Source organism: Channa argus, chromosome 13 (genome assembly GCF_033026475.1).
Source record: "Channa argus isolate prfri chromosome 13, Channa argus male v1.0, whole genome shotgun sequence".
NCBI classification, from domain to species: Eukaryota; Metazoa; Chordata; class Actinopteri; order Anabantiformes; family Channidae; genus Channa; species Channa argus.
Window position 1 is genome coordinate 10,754,675 of NC_090209.1, and position 25,019 is coordinate 10,779,693.

The 25,019-nt window shown below is 43.2% G+C and overlaps 1 protein-coding gene across 4 annotated transcripts in view; it reads right to left on the minus strand.

Moving 5' to 3' along the window:
• Positions 1-2: 2 nt before the first annotated feature.
• The window catches only part of zbtb46 (zinc finger and BTB domain containing 46), a 56,302-nt gene continuing 31,285 nt past the window's right edge, over positions 3-25,019 (minus strand). For 2 of the 4 annotated variants that reach the window (XM_067527970.1, XM_067527971.1), the window contains exons 4-7: positions 15,203-15,484; positions 9,715-10,052; positions 8,179-8,221; positions 4,755-8,083 (exon numbers count right to left, since the gene is read on the minus strand). In XM_067527970.1, the coding sequence (XP_067384071.1) occupies positions 7,281-8,083; positions 8,179-8,221; positions 9,715-10,052; positions 15,203-15,484 (1,466 nt within the window). In that variant the 3' untranslated portion in view covers positions 4,755-7,280. Of the gene's footprint in view, positions 4,476-4,572; positions 8,084-8,178; positions 8,222-9,714; positions 10,053-15,202; positions 15,485-25,019 lie in introns of those variants that run through there. The other 2 variants (XM_067527974.1, XM_067527973.1) reach the window with 2 other exon arrangements.

Below are 25,019 nucleotides of genomic sequence, written 5' to 3' on the forward strand. Positions count from 1 at the left end.
CATGATGGTCATGAAGTCTTTATTTAGCTGTTCATAAACAAAGTATCACAGAGAGCAAAGTTATCAAAGTAATTGTGGCAATATAAAAAAATAAAACAGACTGGATCAATTAATCTGCTTTCTTTGACTTGCGTCTTCTGCCCCCTTCTGGACAGGAGATGATAATAAGAGTTCAACAGGCAACAACGAAAGACACTACACACAGTGGTCACTTTACAGCAGCAATTTCAAAATTTATTGAGACTGATTGGTTTTTGCAAATAATAGTCAAGCTAATTCTTCCACTAAACATGAAGTTAGAAAGAGGCATGGACGGCCAGCGGGCCAGACCCAACATCAAAACAGGAGGCTCATGGTTGACTGTAGAAATGTTTTGTGATCAGTACTATCAACCCGAAAATAATCTGCACAAGAGCACTTAAATCTGCCCAGAACAAAACAGGTGTAAAAACAGGACAGTTGCCTTTTTTTTTTTTTGGATTATTTAACACATTTTGTTACAAACACAGGTTTATGATAATCATCAATATAAAGTCAGTATCATATTGAACAATATTCCCAATGAAAATAAACAAACCTCAAGCTTCATGTGCGAACCTTTACAAATCAAAGACCCTCTGAAACTTGAGAGGAAATAAATAATATATAATAGTAATATAAATTCATATATATGAAGGTATACACACATCACTCTTAGAAGAACAAATTCTAAAGTAAAAAGCGCCAATTTTGAAATATAGTATAATATAGATATACCCATATCTATGGCTTCATGATTTGCACATGTGAATCAAGCTATACAGGCTAAATGAGGATTGCAATTTGTACACGTCTAAGAATACCCATATTCATCTGCAATAGATCAAACATTTCCAGTTTTAGATCGTGTGGAATGAGACAGTTGTGTGCAGATGCCGAAGACGTTGCTTTGGTATGACAAAATGAACACAGGCATGCAGTTAAGACCACAGAATCAGGGCACAAAAGGTCATCAACACACGGTGGGAAGGAGAATCGAGTCACCCATCATGATTTGTCTCTTTGAAGCTTTATCCTCAAAAACATTTTGCACCTCTAATCTGATCAGTCACATCTCAGTAATCTCTATCCGTCTACACAAATATTCACCCATCTCTTGCAAACAAACGCGCTCACAAGCACACACATGAAATGTCATTGAGGCACATATTGAGGGGTTGATGGCAGACATTTTCCTGAAGTACAACCCAGTATGAGGAAGAAGACATACAGTACAGGTTGTGAGAAAAGCGCAGGGTTGGGGAGTCACACATACATCCAGATGTCTCTCAGTGGCCACAACAGCACCACAGGACAGAGATTTGTCACTGATCATGGGCTCCTTCCACACCCATCACTGACATTCATTAAATTCCTTCCCCACAGTCTTTTTCTCTTCTCCGCGAAAAAAATACGACTAGTTGATAAAAGGGTCAAATAAATAATAAAAATAAAATAAAGACAATTGCCAGACATGAAGAAAGCATCACAAATCAAATTGTACTGAGATTTTCTTAGTCTGGGTTGATGGGAAGTGCAGTCCATGGCACCTGTAGCAGAGAGGCCTGATGTGTTCGACCAGTACTGACAACAAAAGTGTTTTCCCAGAGTTACTGCTGCAGCAGCGCTCACTTTCCCTTTCAGCAAATGAACTAGTCAAGCCAGTAAAAGGCTGGCACATAGAAATACAGCATGTAGACTCAACCCTCTTTTGTCTGCATGCTGAATTTCTACTTAAGTGTGTGTCATGGTAAAGGCATGAGAAAGTATAGAAAAGAAATGTTGGCTTGATTTTAAGATGCAGACTTCAAGCTAGCTGGTCCTTTCACACAGCCCTTCATATTCACAATAATACCATAACATGTATCTTCAAACTGTGACAAATAGTGACAGGTTCAAAAGTAAAAACAACCCAACAACGAAACTGTTAACCACAACAATAAACCCAAAAGCAACTGCACACACAGACTGTGAAACAAAAGCACTTCATGTATACAAGGTACTAGATTGTTTTTGGTTCGATATAAATCAATTAGTGTACATTATTGATGCAAAAGCGTGTGCAGAATATATGTTTCAATCAATACCTAACAGAGAAGATTGACAGTGAAATTGTTTTTCTCCTTGGTAAAAAAAAGCAAATACGACAGAAAAAGCGTAAACTGGCACAATAAAAGGTTGAGAAAAGCCCCATGGCTTGCTGTCCACAACAAGGCAAAGTATAAAAGCTTTTTTTCTTATACAAGATATAAAATATCAAAAAAAGAACACACAATAAAACTTAGCATCCAGCACTTAATAATAATATTAATAATAGTAACATCAACAACAGTAATCATAGTTTTGATAATCATAATAAAAAGACATGTAATCTGCCTCACTTGAATTGTCAATAACTTTGCTAAAAACATGGAAAGAATATTAAGAAATCAATATAGACTTTTTTTGGGGGGGACACTGGACACACAAACGTTCTTGCATTTAATCAGCCATCCTGTTCCACACAACACACACAGACAGAGGAAGGGGTGACTTCTCAAAAACAGGTCTTTTCAATAAATAGCTGTTAAACAAAACAAATTAATATTACACTCTACAAATATCAAACTCTGAATTTCAAGCACGATTTTGATCCTCTTGTTTTAAACCTTACAAAGCCAGAGAAAACGTAACACCAAAGCAAAGATAAACCATGGAAAGAGTCTGCATATTCCGGTGTTCAGAAATGTAATTTACATGAAAAAGGAAAAAAGAAAAGGAAAAAAAAAACAATAAATAAAGGCAGTTGCTCCTTAGGTGTGAGAGACATCGCTCTCAGGTCCCATCATCACAACCTCCAGTGGGAGAGAAACTGAACCAGAGGTAGAGAGAGACAGAAAGAGTTAATAGTGTTGGACATGTTGAAGCATTGTGTGCTTCTGTTGTATTTCCAAAGAAGGAAGCAGAAACCAATGTCCACTTTGTGTATTAGGAGGTTTTTAACTCTTACATAGACTATATAAGTCTCTTTAGGTCTCTCTCCGTCTCTCTCTATTTCTCACACACACTTCACTCCCCTTATAAATTCCGAACATCGTATGTACATTTGTCGAATCTCCAGTATTTGTTGGAATGGATTAATAGAAATCGTGTGGTAAACTTAAGTGAAGAAAAAGGTTAAGGACCCCATTGAAAGGCATAGGCTATATAAACGGCAATCTGCACAAAGTTTAGGTGATTTCTATATCATGGTAACAGTCAAGAGGACATAAAGTATATCCTTAAAGGTAGGTGCGGTCACCGAGTTGTTTAGATAAGTAAAGGTCAGATCAAAAAATGTAAACCACGGGTTCAGGGCTTTGATAGGAGTCAGTTGTCATTAAAGTGCAAGTCTGTGGCAGTAGGACTCTGCATCAACAATGTGCCATCGGGTTGCCCGATGTCCGGACACATGTAGCTTTGCAATAGATTGAGACTCTCCCTTCTCTCGTAGAGAGACACTTTCCTCGGAAACATTATAGCCGAGTCAGGATCAAGACACCCTCCTCTTGGCTTTTTCCCTACACTGTCAGTGATCCTTGGTTTCCATGGTGATTGTGATGGCGAACATACAAAGTTGCAGTCTAGCATTGGCCATGTCCTTGGCAGCGTCCTTGTTGATTCTCGTTGTGACAGAGTAGAAAACTACTAGACTCTGGCCTGAACCCTCAAGAAAAAGGAACACAAAAACACTGCATCAGAAGAAAAGGAGGTAAGCAGGAAAAGCCATCAACTTGAGCCATCTCTTGACCACTCTTCTACTATGGCAGTAGAGGCTTTGAATAGCCTAAGTGTATGTGTGTCTGTGTGTGCATTTGAGTGTGTTACTCATAATGGTTTTACATCATTGTCGTGCATCACCCTACAGCATTTCCATTCAAAGGAAGGCCTGTCCACAGTGGGACGAGTGGGTAAAGAGGGCAGAGATTTCTGCCCGAGAGATCACAAGAGATCTTCAGAGATTGGTTGATGAGCCACTAAAGGGAGCCTTGGAGACTCTAGGAGATCCAGGCAAAGTCCCTCTCACTCCCATTCTGCTGCTCCCCCTCCTGTGCCGAGGAGTCGCTCTCCTCCTTCTCATTGTCCAGTGCTCTGTGTGCCTCAGTGGTCATCCCTGAGTCTTTCCATTTCCCTCCTTCCTCCTCCCCTTCTCCCATCATCTCTGCATCCCCTTCAACCATCATCTCCTCCTCCCCCTCTGCATCGCCATCACACTCTGCCTGGTCATCATGGAAACGATCGCCGGGATACAGCTCTTCCTCTGGAGAGATGTCTCCACCCACCTCCCCATTGTGGTCCAGCAGTGCAGCCATGCCCCGGCCAGAGCAGTCGGCGCAGACGCCGTGACGACGGGAGCCGTGTTTGATTCCGACGCTAGCCGCTGACATAAAGACTCGGCTGCACACTTTACACACGTACTTCTTGTCTTTGCTGTGAACCTGTTGCATAGAAACACACAAATTCACATCATTAATTTAACTCCTTTCATAGGGTGCATTTAGTGCCTCCTACTGGTGACTATGCAAGTGCACTCACCAGCGTGTGCCTCTTCATGTGCTCCCTTCTGGTGAACTTCTTGCCACAGATTTCACAAGGGTAGGGCCTCTCACCAGTGTGAGAGCGCATGTGCCTCTTGAGGATGCACTGGTGCATAGCAGAGAAACTGCAGTAGGGGCACTTGAACTTTTTACGGATCACTGTGAAGTCATTCACTGTAGGAACAGAAATAGGGAGGGGGGAGCGAAAAGAGAAGAAAAAAAGATTAGTGTTGAATGAAGCTCATTTATATAAACCAAGAGGTCACTTTTCAGTTATTACATTTAATTAGCGACATAGTCTAGCAAGGTACCATCAATTCCCAGGGCCATCCCATACCCAGTCAAAGCTACAGTTACCCTGGCAACAGCTCTTCCTCCATACTAAAGCAATAAAGGCAAAGAGATACTATAAACACACGACACAACAGTCAGCCTGCCTTAGTTGCTCTAGAAGGTCTCTGCTATGGACAGCAAAAATATAGACAGAACGACAAACACAGACAATGACAAAAAGGCTGAAGGATGGGAAATAAAATCACAGACACACACACAAAGGGAGGTTTCAGCATAATAAAAACAAAACAGAATAATATTAACGCTATTGTTAATAATACCATGTGCCAATCTTATGTAGAGCTCAGGTAAGCCAGTTATCTCAAGGTCTAGACTTAAATGGTTTTTAAGCCAGGTGAAGGGCATCCAAGTAAACATACTGTGTGTGTGTGTGTGTGTGTGTGTGTGTGTGTCTGTGTGTCTGTGTGTGTGTGTAGCCAATGAGAAACATTTCAAAGTCAAGACATACAGTATAGAACCATTAAATATCAAGACTGGTTTACAGAAACACATGGGACACGCTGTACACATACACTTTGCATAAAGGAGGGAGTCAAACACACAGTTAAGTCTTAAAAACTATAAGCTATAAAATATAATTACCTCCATCTGCAAATCAACTTCTGCTCTGATTAAACACTTGACAGCACAACAGAAAAACATGCCAGTATACATAAACGGCACAACAGATTTGAGCATCCAGATTCTTTGAAGAAATAATTTGATTGTGTGAATATGCATATGTGACACAGACATAAAAAGAGTAAGAAAATAAACAGAAGTTTTCAGAGTTTTCATACCAATTTAATTAGAACATAAAAACTACAATGAGATCTCATACAGTTTAAAAAAGTATGTCTTTGTACAGTACATGGATTTCTTTTCATGATCCAAGATGAAATATCTTTCAATATTTACACATATTCCATACAAAAATGCTACACTGCATCATTACACCATTTGCCATTTGTCCGTGGTGGCTTGCTCTGCACAGTTCCTGATTAGCACCTGACTTTTCTTAACATGCCTGTTCTACTAGTGGCTAGGTAGTGTGTGCTCCATGAGAAATGGGATTTTGAATTATAATTTTTCATTTAGGAGGGCCCTGTGTTGGGTACTTTCCCAATAGACACTAGATGTACTTTACAGTACAGTATGTAACAAAATGAGATGCCTTCTGTAAGGACATTTATATTAAAACACCAAACCTGAGATACATCAAAACATGTCGTGTTGGAGGCGAATGGCTTGCTGTTCCCACTGAATCCAACATCCCGCAACTTTGCTCTGGTTCCTCAGCACCATCCTTCTCTACCTTACTTACTCCCGCACTGCGTCCCCCAATCTGACTCCTTTAATCCCCCCATTTACTAGCTAATGGTATGGAGGTGTGTACTGACAACCACAACATTATCAGTCTGCAGCAGTGACATAGCCAGGGTCATCTGGTTTAAGGGGCATCTGCCCACTCCCAGTCCACACTTCAGGGGTCAGGGGTTAAGAAAGGTCGGAGCCAAGAAGGACCAATTACTGTCCTGCTCCAGCCACACTTGAAAACTAGAAGACTTGCAGATCTAGGACTGTGGAGAGACAGAAACAGAGAGAAAATGACACCACCCAACCCCCATGTGAGCTGCTACTGGTCTGTTGTCTTTGCTGGCTTTGTCTCATTGGGAACATCCTTTCCATCGGCAGTCATCTGACAGCATTGACTGAAGGTAATCACGTCAGACTGACAAGTGAGCATAAGCCTTGGCATCTAGTGGAGGTGGATCTGTAGTTTGTTTTGTTTTCTATTTTAGTTACAGTTTAACAAAAAAACAACCACAAATTCTTTTATACATATCATTAAGTTTTATGCCATTTCTCAATATTTTTTCAGGCAAATCACCACTGATAAAGAGATAAAATCGAATTTGGGGTTTTCTTCAGCTCTCGCTGCTGCAACACTTTACATTTCCTGCAGGTGGTGTGGTTGTGTGGGCTGTGAAGAAAGAAGCACAAAACATCCCACAGTAAAGCAGCTGACAGATATGTCTGAGTGTCTTTGTGCCCGTAATGCAGGGGTGGACACGAAGATAAAGATCTTTCTGCCTAAAAAGGAGAGAAGAGTTTAGTCAGACTAGTGACTGGCGACAGAGAGCCAGACAAGTGGCTTAGGGTAGAGAGGTGGGAAGATGCCCTTGTTTCTCCAGCCAGCACCACAGCAGGAGGTAATTGACCTGTTAACAGGTCCAGCCAGATCTCACTAAAACTGTCAGTGGTTTGTTTAAAACATCAGTATTGCATAGCAATTTTGAAATATAAAGTTGTGATAAATCATCCTTTAAAAATTATTATTTAAAAGTAAATGTACAGCTTGTACATCCATTCTCAGTTTTCCATATTCATGCTGCAGTTGTGATCACTGACTTTTATGTCTTGCGAAAACTGCCACAGTGGATGCATAACCCCACCCTGAGATGTTTCTATACTAGCACTTCCCCCCAATATGCCTCCCGGCACTGCCCCCACCTGGCAGCACAGTTTAACATGTGTCGCCAGGTTTTTCTGGGTGCTGAAAGCCTTGGCACAGGCAGGACAGGTGTGTCCCCTCTCTTTGGAGTGCACAGATGACAGGTGCCTGTGCAGGTCTGTGCGGTCTCTGAAGTGTTTTAGACAGTACAGACACTGCATAAGCTTCTTCTTATAATGGATGGTCTTCTCATGACGGTCTGCGTTGGATTTGAGGGTGAAGCTGGCAGGGCAGTGTGAGCAGAGGTAGCGTGCCGGAGCATTCTCAGCCACGGCAGGACGGTAAATTGACTGGTGGTGTAGGTGGAGAGGTTGGGATGCGGGTGGGTGATGTGGCTGAGCGGGTTGGTGGTGCAGACCATGCATGCTTGGCCAGTCCACAGACAAGGCCATCAAGGAAAGGGTGTGGCGGTACTCATGTTCCCTGAGATGCTCCAGGCTGCTGAACAGCCGCTTGCACAGGGAGCAGGCGAATCCCCGTGAGGACCAGGCAGCAGGCTCTGGCAGGACTCTGTGCCCTGATCCAGTCTCTTCCCTCAGCACCTTCAGCCCTTTAGTCCCTTTGCCAGCCACAGACACTGAAGCAGGCACAGTCAAGCCGCCACCACAGCTCCCGTCGCCCATCTGATCCCTCTCGACAGGAGACTGGTCGCCTTCCAAGGCTGAAATAGTGAGAAGAAACGCGAGAGAAAAGTGAGAAAAAAGTATAAAGTAAAAAAGAAGGTGATATACTTAAACTTCAAAGTCCAAACCATACCTGCGCTGTATTCTTTCTTATCTTCTTTATCTTTCACACTCTCCTGTAAGCACAAAATATCCCATTATGTCACAAACACACATATTTATATAGTCTGTATGGAATGTTGTCTGGGCATGCAGGAGGCAGGCAGGTGAGACGAGCTGTAAAGATAACCCCCCCCCCGCACACTCACACACACACACAAACACAAAAACATATGAGAAACACACCAAGAAACATGAAAACAAAAGAGAAAAAAAAGGAAAATGCCAGGTCAGAATGGTTTAAAGACAGATAAATTGTAAGACATTAGCAAGCACAAAAAGAGTCTTGCACAGTAAATAGCTGACAGTTCCTGGATGTTGCTTTGTATGAGACACAGAACGAGCACTTAAGTTGATCTACAGTATTAATAATAACCTGCCCTAGGGTCTAACCAAGGTGCAGCACGCACCCATTCCCACTTATCTCGTTTCTATATCCCAGCTGAACTGTATCCTTCCTTCATCTACTCCATGTTCATGCCATTCTGTCACCCCCACCATTTCCTTGGCCCCTACACTTCTCCTCCTCCTCCTCCTCCTCTTCTCTAAGAACAGAACACCATGGACTGGGCAAACAGATGGCTTGTCCGTAGAGATAGGGAAGCTTGTTGGGAGGCAGGTCCACTGAAATCAAACGCTGCTCCTAAATGCTCACCCGCGCACACGGCATTTACACACACACACACACAGACACAGACACACACTCACACACACACACACACACACATATATACACAGACTGGCACCACACTCACATCCACACATGCTCATACTGCTATGTTCACACAGACATACTCACACACACACACACACACACACACACACTAACACACACAGAGCAGAACAAACAATTTCCTGGGCTGCGAGAGCAAACCTCTCATTGTCTACTAGTATTGATTCTACTCAGTCTCATCTCACTACCCTACCCGTTATCTGCCATCTCTAAGCACACGCTGCCATTGTGAGTAGATGTGTCATCTCTAATGTAACCACTATAAACTACATTACCGCTAATGCTGAGCAAAGACTGCTGGTGAATTCGGGTCTAGCTATATTAAAAGATTATATGAAAGTGAGGCAAGAGTGAAGAATTGGAAATCTGAAATGAAGAGAAAGTAAACAAAGCATACAGAAGAGAAAGACAAACAAAAGGGAAAAAAAGACAGCATTTCTTCTCCAGTGTAGCAGGAAATATGCCAAATTCCACACAGAGAATGAGACACAGAGAGGGGGTTGAGCGATGATGTGCTTGTATAAAAAAAAACAAAAAACTTTTCAATGATGAAAAATAGCCCTATTGACCCTCAGCTGTGCCGTGGTGTCACCAATCACTTTCTAGCTTCTGTCATCTTTCAACCCCCCTCAGTGTGTTTGCAGAAGCAGGATGGAACTGCCCCCTGGATGCTCATCTCCACTGTCTCTTACATTACAGAAACTTATGTCTGATAGTAGGAGTGGCACCCAGAGAGCAGCCTCCACCCTAGAGCTTAAACGGGCTACATCTTCTTACCTCAGGCAAGGTGGAGGGCTCCGGACCCCCAGGAACCTCATCCATATCCATGTCCAACTCATCTGAGTGCTGCAGGGGTGCTCCAGCGTGGAGACCGGGGGCCTCCAGGGGCCGAGGCTCAGAGGGGAGCAGTGGCGTGGGTGGAGTAGGTGGGCAGTATGCCGATGTTGATGATGATGATGATGGTGGCAGTGGTGGTGAAGATGATGGAAGATGAGGAGAAAGAAGAGGAAGAGGAGGAGGAGGAGAAGGAGAGGAGCCAGCCCCCTGTTTGTTATGAATTGTGGCCCCCGTGGCCCCTGGCCGGAGCGTGCTGCAGTAGTTGTTGGAGCGGAGCCCTGAGGAGCACAGGAAACGAGTCTCTACCACCCACTCACGTACAACTGCAACTCTGCTAGCAGCTGGCCACCAGAACACAACAGGAGAGAGTGGGCAGGGGGGCACACAGAGGCTGCCAGTGCTGCACTATCAAACACTATGGAGAGGGGGAGGAAAAAAACTCTGAAGTTTCACTTTCCACCAGCCGAGGGGAAAGGGTTAGGGCTTTTCTACTCTCTTTCTCTCTCTTTTTCTTTCGCTCCTCTGCTCTCCTTCTCCTTCCACCCACATGCGTGCGCAGAGGATGGCAGCATGTGTGTGTTTTGTGAGAGTGCTGTGTGTGCGAGTAAAATGCATATAAGGAGAGGGCTTGAGGATCCTCTGTAGTGTGGAGGGAGAGTCTTTTGGAGAGGAGCCATCTTGCAGCTCAAGACTTTTTGCACACGCAGGGTAAAGGACGACTATATCGACCATGTAAGATGTTTACCAGCAACAAGTTAAGGCGAGCTGTAGGAATAATTTCAAATTTCATACGGAGCCTTTAGCTCTCCATCGCTATTCACACAGAAGCTTTTTCTGCTACATTAATATCACCATTAGCTGGTACTGAGAGTGCATCTCTTTTCTTATAGTGCATATTAATCAAACTATAATGCATTGCAGGGTATTCCAGACTGTGTGTGTGGAAATGAGTATGTGCAAGTGTAGGCAGCATTTTGGGGAATGTCTCCAGAGTTATGCAGTGGGTTAGCCATTCATTGCCCTCCTCTGCACAACGGACACAATCACACAACCATGAGGCTCAACCAGGCTCGACTTGGAATGTTCAAGTACCGCGCCCGACACTCCCCACTCCCACCTACTGAGAACACACACAAGTGCTTGACTCCCCATCTCTTCTTCCCCACCCTTGGCAATAACAGGAAGAGCATTGAGAGGAAGCAAGAGGAGAAGAGCAAGGAATGAGCTACAGGTGTCAGGGAGCATCTTATCAACACATTGCATTCTGGGAGTATATAGTTCTCAGGAAAGGATTATCATGGAATTTCTAAATTGAGCAGATTAGAAAAGTTTCAGTTCAAGACTTGACCTACAATTCTAGCCTCAAAATTGTACTTTTTGCATCTTTTTCACTGTGTTTAGTGCAGTAAATGTGTCTGGCAAACTATACAGAACATAAATAACAGCAGGCTAAGAGAAAAATACAATTAAGTAGAGTAACTGAATTACTTACAAATACACAACCCCCATCATCTCCTCCACTTGTTTTCGGAATTGGGTCAAGATCTATTAGGTTTGTTTGGGTTTAGGGACGCATTGTAAAGTGATTGACAAATTGCCAAGAGCTAATCAACTAAAACTAGGTAAGTCTGTTATCAATAAATAGCTAAATAGGATTCCAAGGGTTCTCCATGACTGCATGGCAAATAGGGTTAATGACATTGTAGAAATAACCTCTGGTCAGTTTTTACTCAAAGCAGCAAACAAAGCAAATATGAATTTGGATCTATGTTTCAGACACTGTATTTCCTGCATCTCCTGCTCAGAAATGTTTTTAAAAGTGCAGGAAAATCCTAGCATTCACATATAAAGGTGGATTATGTTTAATGGAGAACACCAACACCCTATTTGAAGTTATTTCTGTCTCGTGTATCGACATCTTTCTTTACACTTACTGTTCTTCCTTTACTACTGCGTTTAAAAAAAAAAAAAGCAGAGGGTTTGGCATTACACTATTTGACCAAACTTTATACCAGAAAAAAAAAGTCTCTTTCATCAGATGGACAACATTTGTGTCCCAGTCATAAATAAAAAATGAAACAAATCTCTGGATCTATGAAGTCAGAAGGAGCTACAGTCCCGAGTCAATTTTCAAATGCAGATGTAAAGTGATGAGATCAGGCAGTGGAAAGAAAAGTTCAATATTGTCAGTATTATCACTATAGTTAATTGGATGCTCTTTATAGCCGGAACACAGTGGCAATGTGGACAGGTGTACAGGGATGGTCCGGCACAATCCATTGTCTGGCATTGATTGTCTGACGCATGGAGGGATAATGGGGCCAAATCCCAATGATCTTAATTGGATTCAGGAGGCTGATTGACATACAGACTGGTTCCACTGTATTTTGGCATTCCACATGCTAGAAAGATGTAGGCCGTGACTCATGCAGAGGAGACTGTGCATTTGAATCACAAGCCCTGTCAACAAACTAAAGCTCAGACTGGTCTGAACTGCCAAAGAGAAAAATTTATTTAGTGATCAAACTGTAAATCACTGATTCTCATTTTGGTCTGTATGTATGAATCTTTGGGAAAATATCATTTATTAAACAGTAGCTTCTACAGAAAAGAGAAGATGAGGGAGGAAGGGCCAGACGGAAGCTCTATGTCAAGGCCTTTTCCTGATATTCAGTGGTCTCCTTTGAATTGGGCCAGGTGACCTTGCTCTAACTCCTATCTGCCTAGATCAATACTTTCCCAGGATTTTAAACTAAAATACCACAGCTGTATTAAAACAGGGGTAAGGGACAGTAGAGAGACAACTACGGAGGGACTGCAGGAGCTGGCCAGAAGGGGGAGGGAATAAAGGAGAGTGAGAGGGATGAGTGTTAAGGAGGGGTGAAGGAGAAATAGAGAGAGGAGAGGAGGGAGGGATGGGATGAGAGGGAGTACAGGAGGGGAAAAAGGACAGGAAGGATGTTAAGCGGGGGTGAAGGAGAAGCGGGAGGAGGGAGAAAGAGGTCTGAATGGAGGGAGGCAGGGAGCAGCGATCTGTCAAAGCAGGCAGACTTCTCCTCCGCCCAGTAATCTGAGGTACAGTGTTTGTTTATGTTCTGTCCTCATTTGTACACAGGGACAGACCCAGGGAGGGAGTGGAGCTTGTTGGCCATCTCGACAAGCCCATTTCCCCAACCCCTATTGTCTAGGGAATTCAAAATAGGGTTTGGCTAACCAAACCCCCCCCCGAGATTTCTTTGGTGACAACTGAAATACATCAGTAAGTCTCATTCAACATGTTTTTTCCAAGCAGGGAGCAAATGATTAACATTCTCTGAATTCTCCAAATCGCCTATTCATATAGTCAAGGCTGAGTGTATGTGTAAAGTGTGAGTCTGTATGAAAAAGCCTCGTCGTCTTCTTCTTCTTCTTCTTCTACCTCATCTTCTTTGCTAGAGCTTGTGAGGCACGTCTCTGTGTGTGTGACTGCATCTGAATCTCCTCTTTAAGCCAACAGAAACATCTCAATCCCACACACTTAACACTTACACAAAAGGGGTGATGTGATTTGATGTGCGTGTGTGAGCGTGTGCCCGTATATGCAACTGTGAACGTGTGTTTTGGTCTATTCAGTCTTGGCCCTGTCTTTTATTTGGTAGGTGAGTGGGGCTCAACTCAAAAGGCATGACTAGGCTTGGAGTTGTACCCTTCCTTTGCTTTTCTTCCCCTCACAAAGACAGGCAGAACTCGGGACAAAAGATCCAATTACTAGCCAGTAAAAGCAAAGAAACACAAACACGCAAGTCTCTCTCTCTCTCTCTCTCTCTCACACACACACACACACACAAATTTGCCCACGCGAACATGGACTCAAGCAAATATACGCTCACACTGGTATACACACACACACACAGAAACACAAAGACACACAAATGTACTGTAGACACACTGACAGTTTTAACATCCTCGCTGAAGGCAGTGAAAAACTGACTGAACAAAGAAGAAAATTCTCTTGTAATATCGACAAACTAAGCATAAATACAGATACGTATTGATCTATAATTGCTATGGTGACACTGAGTGAAACATTTTAGTTTATATAAGTATGAGTTTCTCATACTGCTGATCTGTTGAGATATTTGGAAATTTAAAGGGAGAATGAAGGTTTTCAAAGACTTAACAGACAGAAACATTAAACATCCACATGTCAATACTAAAGTCATGTACGACCACAAAAGTCTAAACTTTTATAGTAAACAAATACTTTAAGGGCGACTTCAACAATTTTCACCTTTCTATGGCTTTAGTTTCGGGTGAAAATGTACATTAATGCTTTTAAACTTCCCTGACTTCCCTATATTAAAGTATTTCTCTGTTTCTAGCTAAAAAAAAATCCCCAGAAGACATCACCTGGAGGAGTCTTTCATCATTAGGAATTCAGATGATGTCATCTGGGGAAGTTCTGAAAAAAGCAGGTTGTGTATGATAACAAACTTCATAGTGTGAGCAACAAGACGACATAATCTGAACTGAAGGTTCCTCCAAGTGATGTCATGTGGAGGCATTTTGAGAGATAGTATAGGCAAGTCAAAGGGAAGTTTAATGACTATTATGTTCATGTACCACCTAAACTAGAACCAAAAAACAATGAAGTGCATCTTTTAAAAAAATGCTTACATCTTTGTATCTTTATAATATAAAGATTATAAATATATTATCTTTATAATATAAGATATAAGGTTATAATATAAGATGTAAGCTTTATATTATATCCTTATATTTATATATCTCTTTTATCATGCATTTCTCACATACATTACATTTCTCAATGTACATTTTTGTTTGGACTAGTAAAATTTTATTCTGAAGGTGCTTTTAACAGTATGCAAAGGTTTCATCAGAAGTGCGTCATTTTTGGTGCTGAGTTACAGCAAGTAAATAATGTCTGAACAGTTGCTGCAGTTCTGCTGCGTTGTTTTGCTGCTGTGAAATACAACCGTAGACCCACTGATTCGCACAAAGAAACTGTCACATAAAACCAAACAAATTTTCTCACGACAGTGGGAGTGATCCCAGCAAAATGTTCTCTCACTGAGTCACCGCTGACTGGTCAGCATTGGCATTGCAACACCAACTTGTTACACGCTTAAGTGGTTTCACACACACACACACACACACACACACACACAAGCATTGTGCATTCACAGTTATCTAAATACACTGGCTGATGAGAGAAAAATACTCTGTAGCAGAGGACACTCCTGTCAAAAGCGGTCAAGCCTGTATGTTTTATGTCTCACAGGTGATCACATAGCAGGTACTCAAAAATACACTGGTAGATTTATGTGCACTTGAGATGTAAGTTATAATGAGATGTGTGGCTGGTTGGCTGTACAGTACGTGTGTGTAACAAACAGGGTGAGCACAGTGTTAGTAAATAGCAACTTACATGACAGGGAGTGTCCTCCTTTGGGCAGGTACTCGTACAGCAAGGGGTTATCATCTCCCATCATCTCAGCCCGCAGTGACAGCAGGCTGTTCTTACTCATCAGTGCCGCCTTCAGATTGGCTACAGATGAGATCGTCCCACCTCCGGTCCCTCCCACGGCCTCTTCAGATTCGTTGGGACCCATGAAGCCCGGCTCTGTGGTGAGAGTCTCTTCCTGTTTGAGGAAGAAGTCGAGGCGTTCACCGCGGCTGTCTGAGCTGTTGGGTTCGGTCACGTCTGCCCCTGGATAGAGATAAAGTAACACATGATGGGTGAGGCTCCTCTGTCCTTCTGCAGCCATGTATGACTGATGAAACGACAAACTAAACTGTAGTTGGACAATGCTTCAAAGCATTTCACACAGCACTCTTCATTTGAAGGAGTACATGCTTCGCAAAGCTGAAAATCCTGCCACCAATCTTGGATTAGTGAAACCACCAGACAGAATGGTGGTCAAACTACAAAAACCCTAACAATATATTTAAAAAATTGGCACTTTGTCAATTTAAGGGCTTCACCAGACAGTGATAACAGCTTCAGCTATCAAAATAAATAAATAAATAAAGCTCCACATTAAACCAATTCTTTCAAACCTCTCAGCCAAGTCATCATTTACGCCCAGTGTTTTCTGTAGCAACTACCAACACGTCACCGCTCTGATTCATCTCTTTCTCTCCTCAACTCCCTAACATACCTCATCATCACCAGTCTACAAAAATACAGGGAGATCATAAAGAGACAGTAAGAGAGAAAAAGTCAGACACAGACGTGGTGTGTGTGTGTGTGTGTGTGTGTGTGTGTGGGTGTGTGTGTGTGTGTGATGTCTGCGAGTGTGTGTTTAGCCGTCACTGTCATTGAAAGCTCTGCATGTAGAGAAGCTGTCAGCAGCAGACATGTCGCTGGAGGTTCCACTGTAGATCTACAAAAGTGTCAGACCACATTGCTGACGACAGCTTCGCTCAATACTATTACACATGCACACACACACACAGGCGAACATGGAAACACAAGCACTCTTAATTGACATTTAACTGATGACAGGTTGCTTTCTCTAACAAAGACTATGACAAAAATACACACCACGCACATCACTGACTTAGAGACTTTGAAAGAATGGTTTGTCTACAAGTAAAACAAACATACCCACAGGCTTCTGAGTGCTAATGCAAGACTTGCAAGTTTCCTTAAAGGGGGTTGCGAGTGTAATTATGTGTGATTGTTCTGGACAGAAACCTTCTGACATCCTAATATATAAGTCTATGGTTCCACAAGGGCCATGCAGTGACAGTTGAAATCACACTTAAAGCTAATGGGCAATAAACAAAGTGAAGACAGAAATGGGTAATGCGGGGGTGCAGACAACAGCAATGGGTATAAAGAAGAAAAGCATAAGCAAAGCAGTGAAAAATATAATCAGTGCAAGGGAACAAAATAGCCCTATTGTCCATTTTAACTACAGTCAGGTGGTGCTAAGTGTTTCCTGTGCAGCCAGTGCTCGTCTGCTGCAGGGGGAGTCAAGGTGACAGAGACAGTAGTTTGCCTCCACGTCTGGAATACCGATGGGTATACTGCATCTTCACAGCTTACTGGGTCAACGTTGACCTCTCTCTCTCTCTCACCCACACACACACACACACACACACACACACACACAAATGAATACTGTCATTTTTTTATCCTCAGTATAGATAAATGTTTACAGATCGGATGGATGTATACACGCTTTGTGCACATACACACAGCTCTGAAATGTGTAGAGATGAGGAAGTGAGGAAGGATATGGGGTGTGACAGATAAGAGTGATACTGTACACACAAGGTAATCAGAGACAATCAAGCTACCAGGTTTAGAAAGATATTTTAAAAAGTGGTAAAAGTAGAAAAAAAAAGTGAAGAGAAGGCATGAACAGGGTAGAAAGAGACAGAAAGGGAAAAAAATGGCTGGGGAGTGTATTGCGGGGGTGTGAAGGAAGCACAGTAAATACAAAACACACACACACACACACCGTCAACCTCCACCCGCGCACACACAAACACACACAAAGTTAATTAAGGAGGGGGTGTAGGGGTTGGCGCAAGGGGCACGAGGTGCAGGAATTCATTAGAGCTCTGCCCCCTCCTTCAGTGGGCAGCCCAGCACCCACAGGAGTCAATCAATAACATAGATCTGCTGTTGGCCAACAACAAACACACACACACACAAACACAAACAGACACACACATATAAAGAGAAAAGAGAGGCAGACAAATGGAAGGAGAGGAAGTGAAGGAGGGAGAGAAAAGAGGGTCACCTCTGACCCCCATCTCCCGCCACTCATCTGTTCATTGGACGAGTGAATGACCCCTGACCACTTTTCCTCGCATCCTCTGGACACGTGCATCTACAGATGGAACATGTCCACCCTCCTCACAGTCATAACAGTAACGACGCTTCAGTCACACACAGTGCAGATTAAAAGGAAGAGTTATGGAAAATTGAGTGCTTTGTGATTTACTTGAAGAAAACAAAAAATTTTGTCTTTTACCAAAAAGCGTGAAATTATTGTATGTTTTACACATTTGAAAAGGCTTACCTCTGTCCAGTCAACACCCTGTACGCTGCAACATACTCTATCCTGCTTTGTGAGGATTTATCCACATTCCAGAGACTAAGTCTGAGATCTTAAAAATCAGTATTCATCTGACCACAAACAGGCTTTCGCACACCATAATATGAATATATACATAATCCTCCTTTAGTTAAGTAAGCTTTATCAGCCATGCGTAGATGGTGTGTTACTTAAACCTCATCATGTTCTGACAGATAAAATCATTTACCACACCAGAAACAGTCGCACCTAATCCCATGCACGCAGTTTATGGATTTCATCATATGTGTGCCGGATTTCATGAGGATTTGTAGACACACGTATTGTTTTTCAATGCAATAGGTTTATCTGGAGTTTTAGAGACACTGCGGTTACATCATTCCTTTGTGCATATAAGATAACTGCTAACGTACTGGTTGTCATAAGACAACCTATGAATTGGTATATGGTTTCAAACGGCATGGTCAGATCTCAAAAAACAATACCATTTTCTTTTTCCCTCTTTTCTTCTGCCTTTACAGTGCAGTGGTCTCTGTACAGTGAAGGGAATTTTCATTTTCCCCTTCATAAAAGAGTCCGAATAATTTAGATTTCTGTTTTCTGAAGAGATCCTCCGTTTAATTTGGTTGCCATGGTAGCCAGGCACCCTTGGCTTCAACATTTATGCTAAATAAAACCCCCTTTTAAAAGGAGAGACAAATATGTGGAAATGGTGGTTCTCTTTGTTCGTGTGTGTGTGCGTGTGTGTGTGTGTGTGTGTGAGTGATGCTGCAAGCTATGTGGGGGCTTGAGTGGGAAAAAGCAAAGGCGGAATAAGACTTGCCTTGGAATAAAAGATGTGTGTTGAACTATACTTCAAATGTGTTGAGAGGGATACTGCATTTATCATCCATTGAGAGAGTTACAGCTAATGGATAGAAGATACAGTTTTATGTTCTGTGGTTGGAGGCTGTGCTGTATATCTAAGTGAGTGTGTGTGTGCTTCAAAAGGGGAGTCGTGTTGTTAGAGAACGCACTTTGACGCAGTAAAGAGGAGGCGAGAGAAGGCCTAAAAAAGGGAGGTAAGGGTCAGCTGATCCAGTTTGACCTCTGATCTTCTGTTCTGATTACGCTCAAGGAGTGTGTCCCTTCGTGTGTATGTGTGTGAGCGTATCTCAAAATATGCCTGAGTGTGTGAGGGAGTTTCCATTTTCTAAAAATACAGGTTTCTAATAGATAAAAGAGTGAATAATGATAAACTGATGCACATGCGCTATTTGCGCACTTCAAACACACACACACAAAACCTAGCTGTTGGTGGACTCACTCTTTTAACACCTTCAATCACATACATACACCGACATACACATACACACATGCAACTCACCACGCCTTCAAATCAACAGAGACAGTAGCCCAACACAATGGAGAGAAAAAGTCCAGGGTGGTTAAGCAACGAGTTACTGAGGCTTGTCGACCACAAGAGAGCTGTCAGATAAGAAAGTAGGGCTTGTGTGCATGTTTGAGTATGGGAGTACAAACAAAGAAGAAAGACTCTCATAGTGTGTATCTGTGTGTGTGTGTGTGACAGAGAAAGACACAGAAAGAACCCTTGCCCCAAGTCAGTTTGGTTAATGGCTCGGCCAGCCTGAGGTCGAAAAGGACGAGGCATTACAAGAACTGTGTTGTCACAAGACTCCGCTGCTCGCCGTATTGTCTACATGACATTACAGCGACATGCTTCCGGATGAGAAAAACAAAGTCTCTCCTTTACCTTTCTATTTTTCCACAAACATCTCCACACGCTGCATGTGTGATTAGTGCCTGTTTGTCCTCGAGTGGACAAAGAGGGGAGGGAAGGTGGAACTTGCTTCCTCAGCATGCCAGAGTTTGAGAGGGTAAAAAAGTAATTTCAGCTGAGAAGGGGGAGTGAGGCACTAAAACAGCTCAAGAATTCAGAGGCAATTTAAAAAGCAGTGTGGGAGAGGGGAATGAAAAAAATGCTGGGTTAAAAAGGAGGGAGGATGGAAAGTAAAAGAGATTGTTATTCTCTCTCTCTCTCTCTCTTGCTCTGTCTTCCTCTCCCTTACTTGCTTTCTCTCTGTTTTGTTTTTAGGGACTAGCCGGGCCACAACCTCCAGGAGAGATAGCGAAGGGTGGGTGGTGTTGGTGGTGGTGGGGTGTATGTGTGTGTGTGGATAGGGAGGGCAAGCATAAATCAAGCAGAGCCTGAAGGCTTTAGAGCAGGGAGGGACAGAGGGAAGAGAGTGGTAAAGGACAGGGAAGAGAGAGACAGAGAGAGATGATGGTGCTGGTGGTACTGCTGGGGGCTCAGAGAAAAAGAGTGAGTGTGGGTGGAGGGGAGGAGAGGAGAGAAGAGGAGCACAGAGATTGCAAGAGTGGTGGGGTGAGAGGTGGACTGTGGGGTGATGGAGTGTGGGTGGGTGGGTGAGTGAAGGGGAGTGAGGAGAGGTGAGGGGGAGGTTACAGAGGCTGTGGGAGGGAGGGTGGGTAGTGATGTGGGGGTGAGCGAGTTAGTGTGCGAGTATGTCTACTGTAAGCCAACTAAATTTAAAATGCTCGGGCAACATGAAGATGACAACGCTGCATGTCTGAAAGATGCAATTAAACATAAGGGCGATGGGCCAGTAGATGTAAAGCATGTCGCCATTTCCTCTTATCTTATTAACCACATAATAACCTTCGTTTAGGTTTTGCAAAACAAGTTCACAGTAAAAAGTTGTTGACCTGGGATGATTAGACCCTCATCTTCCCAAAGGTTTGCCAAACTGGCACAGTGAATTTCACCACTACACCTGAAAGTGGTGAACAGGGGCAGCAGTGGCTCAGTGGGTAGAGCGGTCAACCATCAACCCCAGGCTTGGCAGTTCATGGCCCGACCTCCCCTGTCCATATGTCGAGATGTCAATGGCCAAGACACTGAACCCCAGCAACTGCCCACCCACAGCCACTAAAGTTGTGAAAGCCAATGCACTTGGGAATATACAAATATACACCAATAAGGAACAACATTTTGACACCCTGTGCAGTTTAATACATCCTTACACAGTGGCTCTGCTGTGAATTCACATTTACGAGGTTATAATTTTCAGTTTTTAGCTTGAAACTGTCAGAAAGGTGATAATATTATGTGTTTATTATTGAGATCTAAGTGGGTAGTGGAGCCGTGCATTATAAGATGAGGCGGTTCTAATGTTTTGGCCACCCTATTTAAAATTCAAGGCAGAGCCACTGTATTGGAATGCATTAAATTGCACAGGTGTTCATAATGTTATGCCCGATCAGTGTATGTGATTGAAGGTATATCATAAGCCTTAGAAGACAATGATGTCAAGGCTCAAAAGACAACCGTCTTTCCACTGTAATCATCTATGTAATAACTCATTTAATTCATTCATATTAAAATTGTATTCAGTGTTTTATTTTGGTGGGTCATTTGATAGATGTTTCCACACAGAAGTGAAGGATTTCCCTATTTAAGTAATACTGATCCAGGATTTAATTGCTATTTTATGGTAGTTACATTAGGTGAAATGTGCATTGAATGTGATTTTTTTGTTGATTAATGCTGTAAAGAAAACAACAATGATGATACTTATTCATTTTCCTACATTTGAGATTTTCTACATTTCCTACAACTGAGATCTATGATGTCAAATAAAGTGTATCTTTTCTTTCAAAAGTAATTGCAGTTGTGTGAATGTAGTCTCAATGAGGAAGTGAATCAGTGAAGGAGGGGAGGAAGAGAGGGAGCGGGTGAGTTCGTGGGGGATGGAGAATTGCAGGGCTCAAGGTAATCTGGGGAGTTAATGCCGCTTAGAGGGACTGAGAGGAGTGGGAGGGAGGTAGAGAGAGAGAAAGAGAGAAAGAGGGAGAGAGGGGGAGTGATGGCAGAGGGAAAGAGAATATAAAAATAATAGGGTCAGGAGGGAAAGAGGGAGAGTGAGAAATAAATGAAGATGTATCAGAAACAAAAGCTGAAGCAACTGAGGGGAGAGAGAGAGAGAACGGGAGTGTAAAAGCTGGAAAGATAGGAGAGTGGAGGGGGAGAGAGCGAGCCGAGTGAGTATGTGAGATAAAGAGTGGGCTAATGAAAGGTAGGGTGAGGCTGAGCGAGTTGGCGGGTAGGAGGGAAATCGACAGCGAGAGAGAGTAAGAGCGGGGGAGAGGTCTGCATGGGGAAAGAATGCTGGGTGGGGAAGGAAGGCAGACACGCAGGGCTTTGTGCTAAAAGCAACGAGGGAGAGAGATGGAGAGATAGAGAGAGAGAGAGAGAGAAAGAGGGAGAGAGAGAAAGAGACAGAGAGCAGTTATGTCTTGGCTTTATGCACAGGGGAGGAACTGGTGAGCGGGCACGAGCCCAAAAGCCCCGTCCAGCCTGGTCTAGGGTCGCATTTGAAGGGTGAGGTGGGAGAGAGAGTGGTTGCGAGGAGGGATAATGGAAAGTGGAGGAGGAAAACGACAGATACTCTGGGTGGGGATGCTGTACAGAGCCTGTGGGTTAACATGCTCACAACACAGACTTACACTGACCGGCTTTAAGGCTCAGGGCAACTAACTAACCAGAATTGCTTCTTAAGTGCTCCCAAGAAATTAATTTAGGACAAGCAAACAACAATCAAAATATTTCCAACTGGACGAGGTGGAGTGGATTAGGAAAAGAGGTCAATTACATGTGAAGACATATTTAATTGGGGTGTGTTCAGCGGCTCTTACATCTGTATAGTCACAAATGTTTACGTGACCTGAGATTTGTCATGTATGGCCCTCAAACTGTATTTGTTAAGTATATAGGCTTCAACTGTAGGACGTTGTTGCTGCTGCGGCATTTTGACAATTAACGTTTGTCTCTTTGATTAAAAATTACACAGTAAGTGAGTTACCTCCAGTGATCATGCAGCTTTGATCTTATGGCCAAGCTGAATCCTGGATTCATCACACATATCTCACATAAGTGTGAAGAGCCTACTTCTTAATAATTGATTTGTTTGGTCTTCTTTGACATTAGCACTGTGACATGATTGAGGGGGATCTCTTACAAAACCATCAGGCCAAAATCACTATGCACCATAAGGCAGATCAATGTGCAAGAATTAAGAACAACTGCTCATTTTATAAGAAAACCTAGGAAACCGATTGATTTATATGGGAAATGGGTTCAAACTGTCTTGGAATAAATTAGTGGAAGTGTATTGGAAAGCGACAGAGAAAGATGGAGCTTTTTGCGGTATTAGTATCGAGGCAAACATAAGCTGTAATGTCGTCAAATATTCTCCAGTTTTGATATTTAGACATTTTCCAGACTTTTGTTAAGATGAACAAAGACTTTATCAGTTGACCACTCAAGAACCCTCATCAAATGAAGAAAAACACGACACAGCTATGCACTGCAAACATACATAACAGTCACTACAGGTGGGATGTGAGAAGACAACTAGTACAAGAGGTTCCTTGACAAACAGCCAGTGTCACTGTGCTCCGTCCACAGAGGGACACTTTTCTGAGTAGGGAGCAGGGGGTGTTATGTGTTCTCTGGTAAGCATCAGCGTGTCGTCAGGCTGCCCAGTGAACACAGGCTATTGCCCCTCTCGCTGCTCATCTCTCCCATCTCATAACGTTAAGACTGTGCCTCTCTGTGCTTGTATCCTTGGCAACCTGCCTCCAACAATGGAGAGAGTCTGGACTCAGCATGGGAGGAGTACGGTGCCATGGAGAGAAAAAGCAACGGCAAGGGAGATAGGGGGAGATGGAAAACTGGCAGAGAGACCGGGCCAGACAGGGAGAGTGAAGGAACGAGTTACAGTGTTTGCTGTGTACAGAGATGTGGATCAAAACGAGGGTTAGAGAGGGTTAAACATAGGAAGGAAGTGAGACAAATGAGATATAGGTGAGGGAGCCAAACCTGTGCAAGCTGTGAGCTTAGTGTAAGTGGATCAGTGGAGATCTGTGTCATTCTTGAGCGGACAAACATTGGACGGATCTCAAGACCAAGGCAGGGCGAATCTGGACCTTCAACCTCACACCACAAGCCTTCATGAGCCTCTCAGAAGTCCAGAGATGCCACTGAAATAGAAGACGGCCTTGATGCGGCTCTAATTCTATAATCAGAGTAGTGGAGCTGCAGCCATGATGGAGTTGATTGTGACCAATGATCATATAAATAATGTCACTGAAATAGTTTAAATATATATTTTAAATTTTTTACTTGATTTAAAACATTATAAATCCCTGTAAGCGATTAATACGCTTCATGACCTCGGGAGTCACAGAAATCTTTTTGCTTGTGAAACCACTGGTCTGCAGGGGAAGATCATGTGGAGACTAAATTGCCACAGCATGTCAGCTCTATGGCTATGATATGATTATGAAGGGTAAGAACAGTAGAAACGCATGCTGTGTGGAGAGAGGTGGACACCACAGAGAGGGACGTCTGCACACTACAGAGCACTGTGTTCATCTTCTCTTCTCCCGCTGCAGTCGAGTCAGGCCATTCAGATTAATTGCTTATGATCAAATCAGCAGAAGCTGTGCAAATTAAAGAGCGGGCCACCCCATTACCCCCCTTTCCATGTCACTCCTCCTCCGTCATCTCCACTGCCCACTGCCTCTTCCCTAGAGTCAGACCCAGTGGACACTGCATGTGACGAGCCCCGGAGCGTATTCGAGGCTACGAACGTGTCATTTCCTCTTTCCCCAGAGAGGAACATAGTGCTTGGAAAGAGCTAGAAATGGAGCAAGGGGTCAGTCAAATAGTGCAGGCACATGCACGCACATGCAATGTGCAAAGCATCGCACGGTCATGCATGCACACACACACACACACACACACACACACACACACACACACACACACACAGCGAGAGTTAGTGCCCTGAGCAAAACTGCTGATATCTCACCCGGCTTCTCAAACTGCTCTTCTCCCTGCTTCTCTCTCCCTCTCTCATTAAGAAGCCATTAGAGAGAAGGGCAGCATGAGAACACATGACCCCTTCATAACCCCTGTAACACACCCCTGAAAGGGAGAGAGGAATAAAGAGAGGGAGGTAAAAGGGAGGGAGAGAGGGGCAAAAGATACAAACAGAGTCAAACAACGAAAGGGGAGGGAGTGAAAAGACAGAGGGTGAGAGGGAGAGGTGGGAGTCCATGTAAGAGTTCACGTAATGACCAAAAAATTGAAAAAGGTGATTAAAC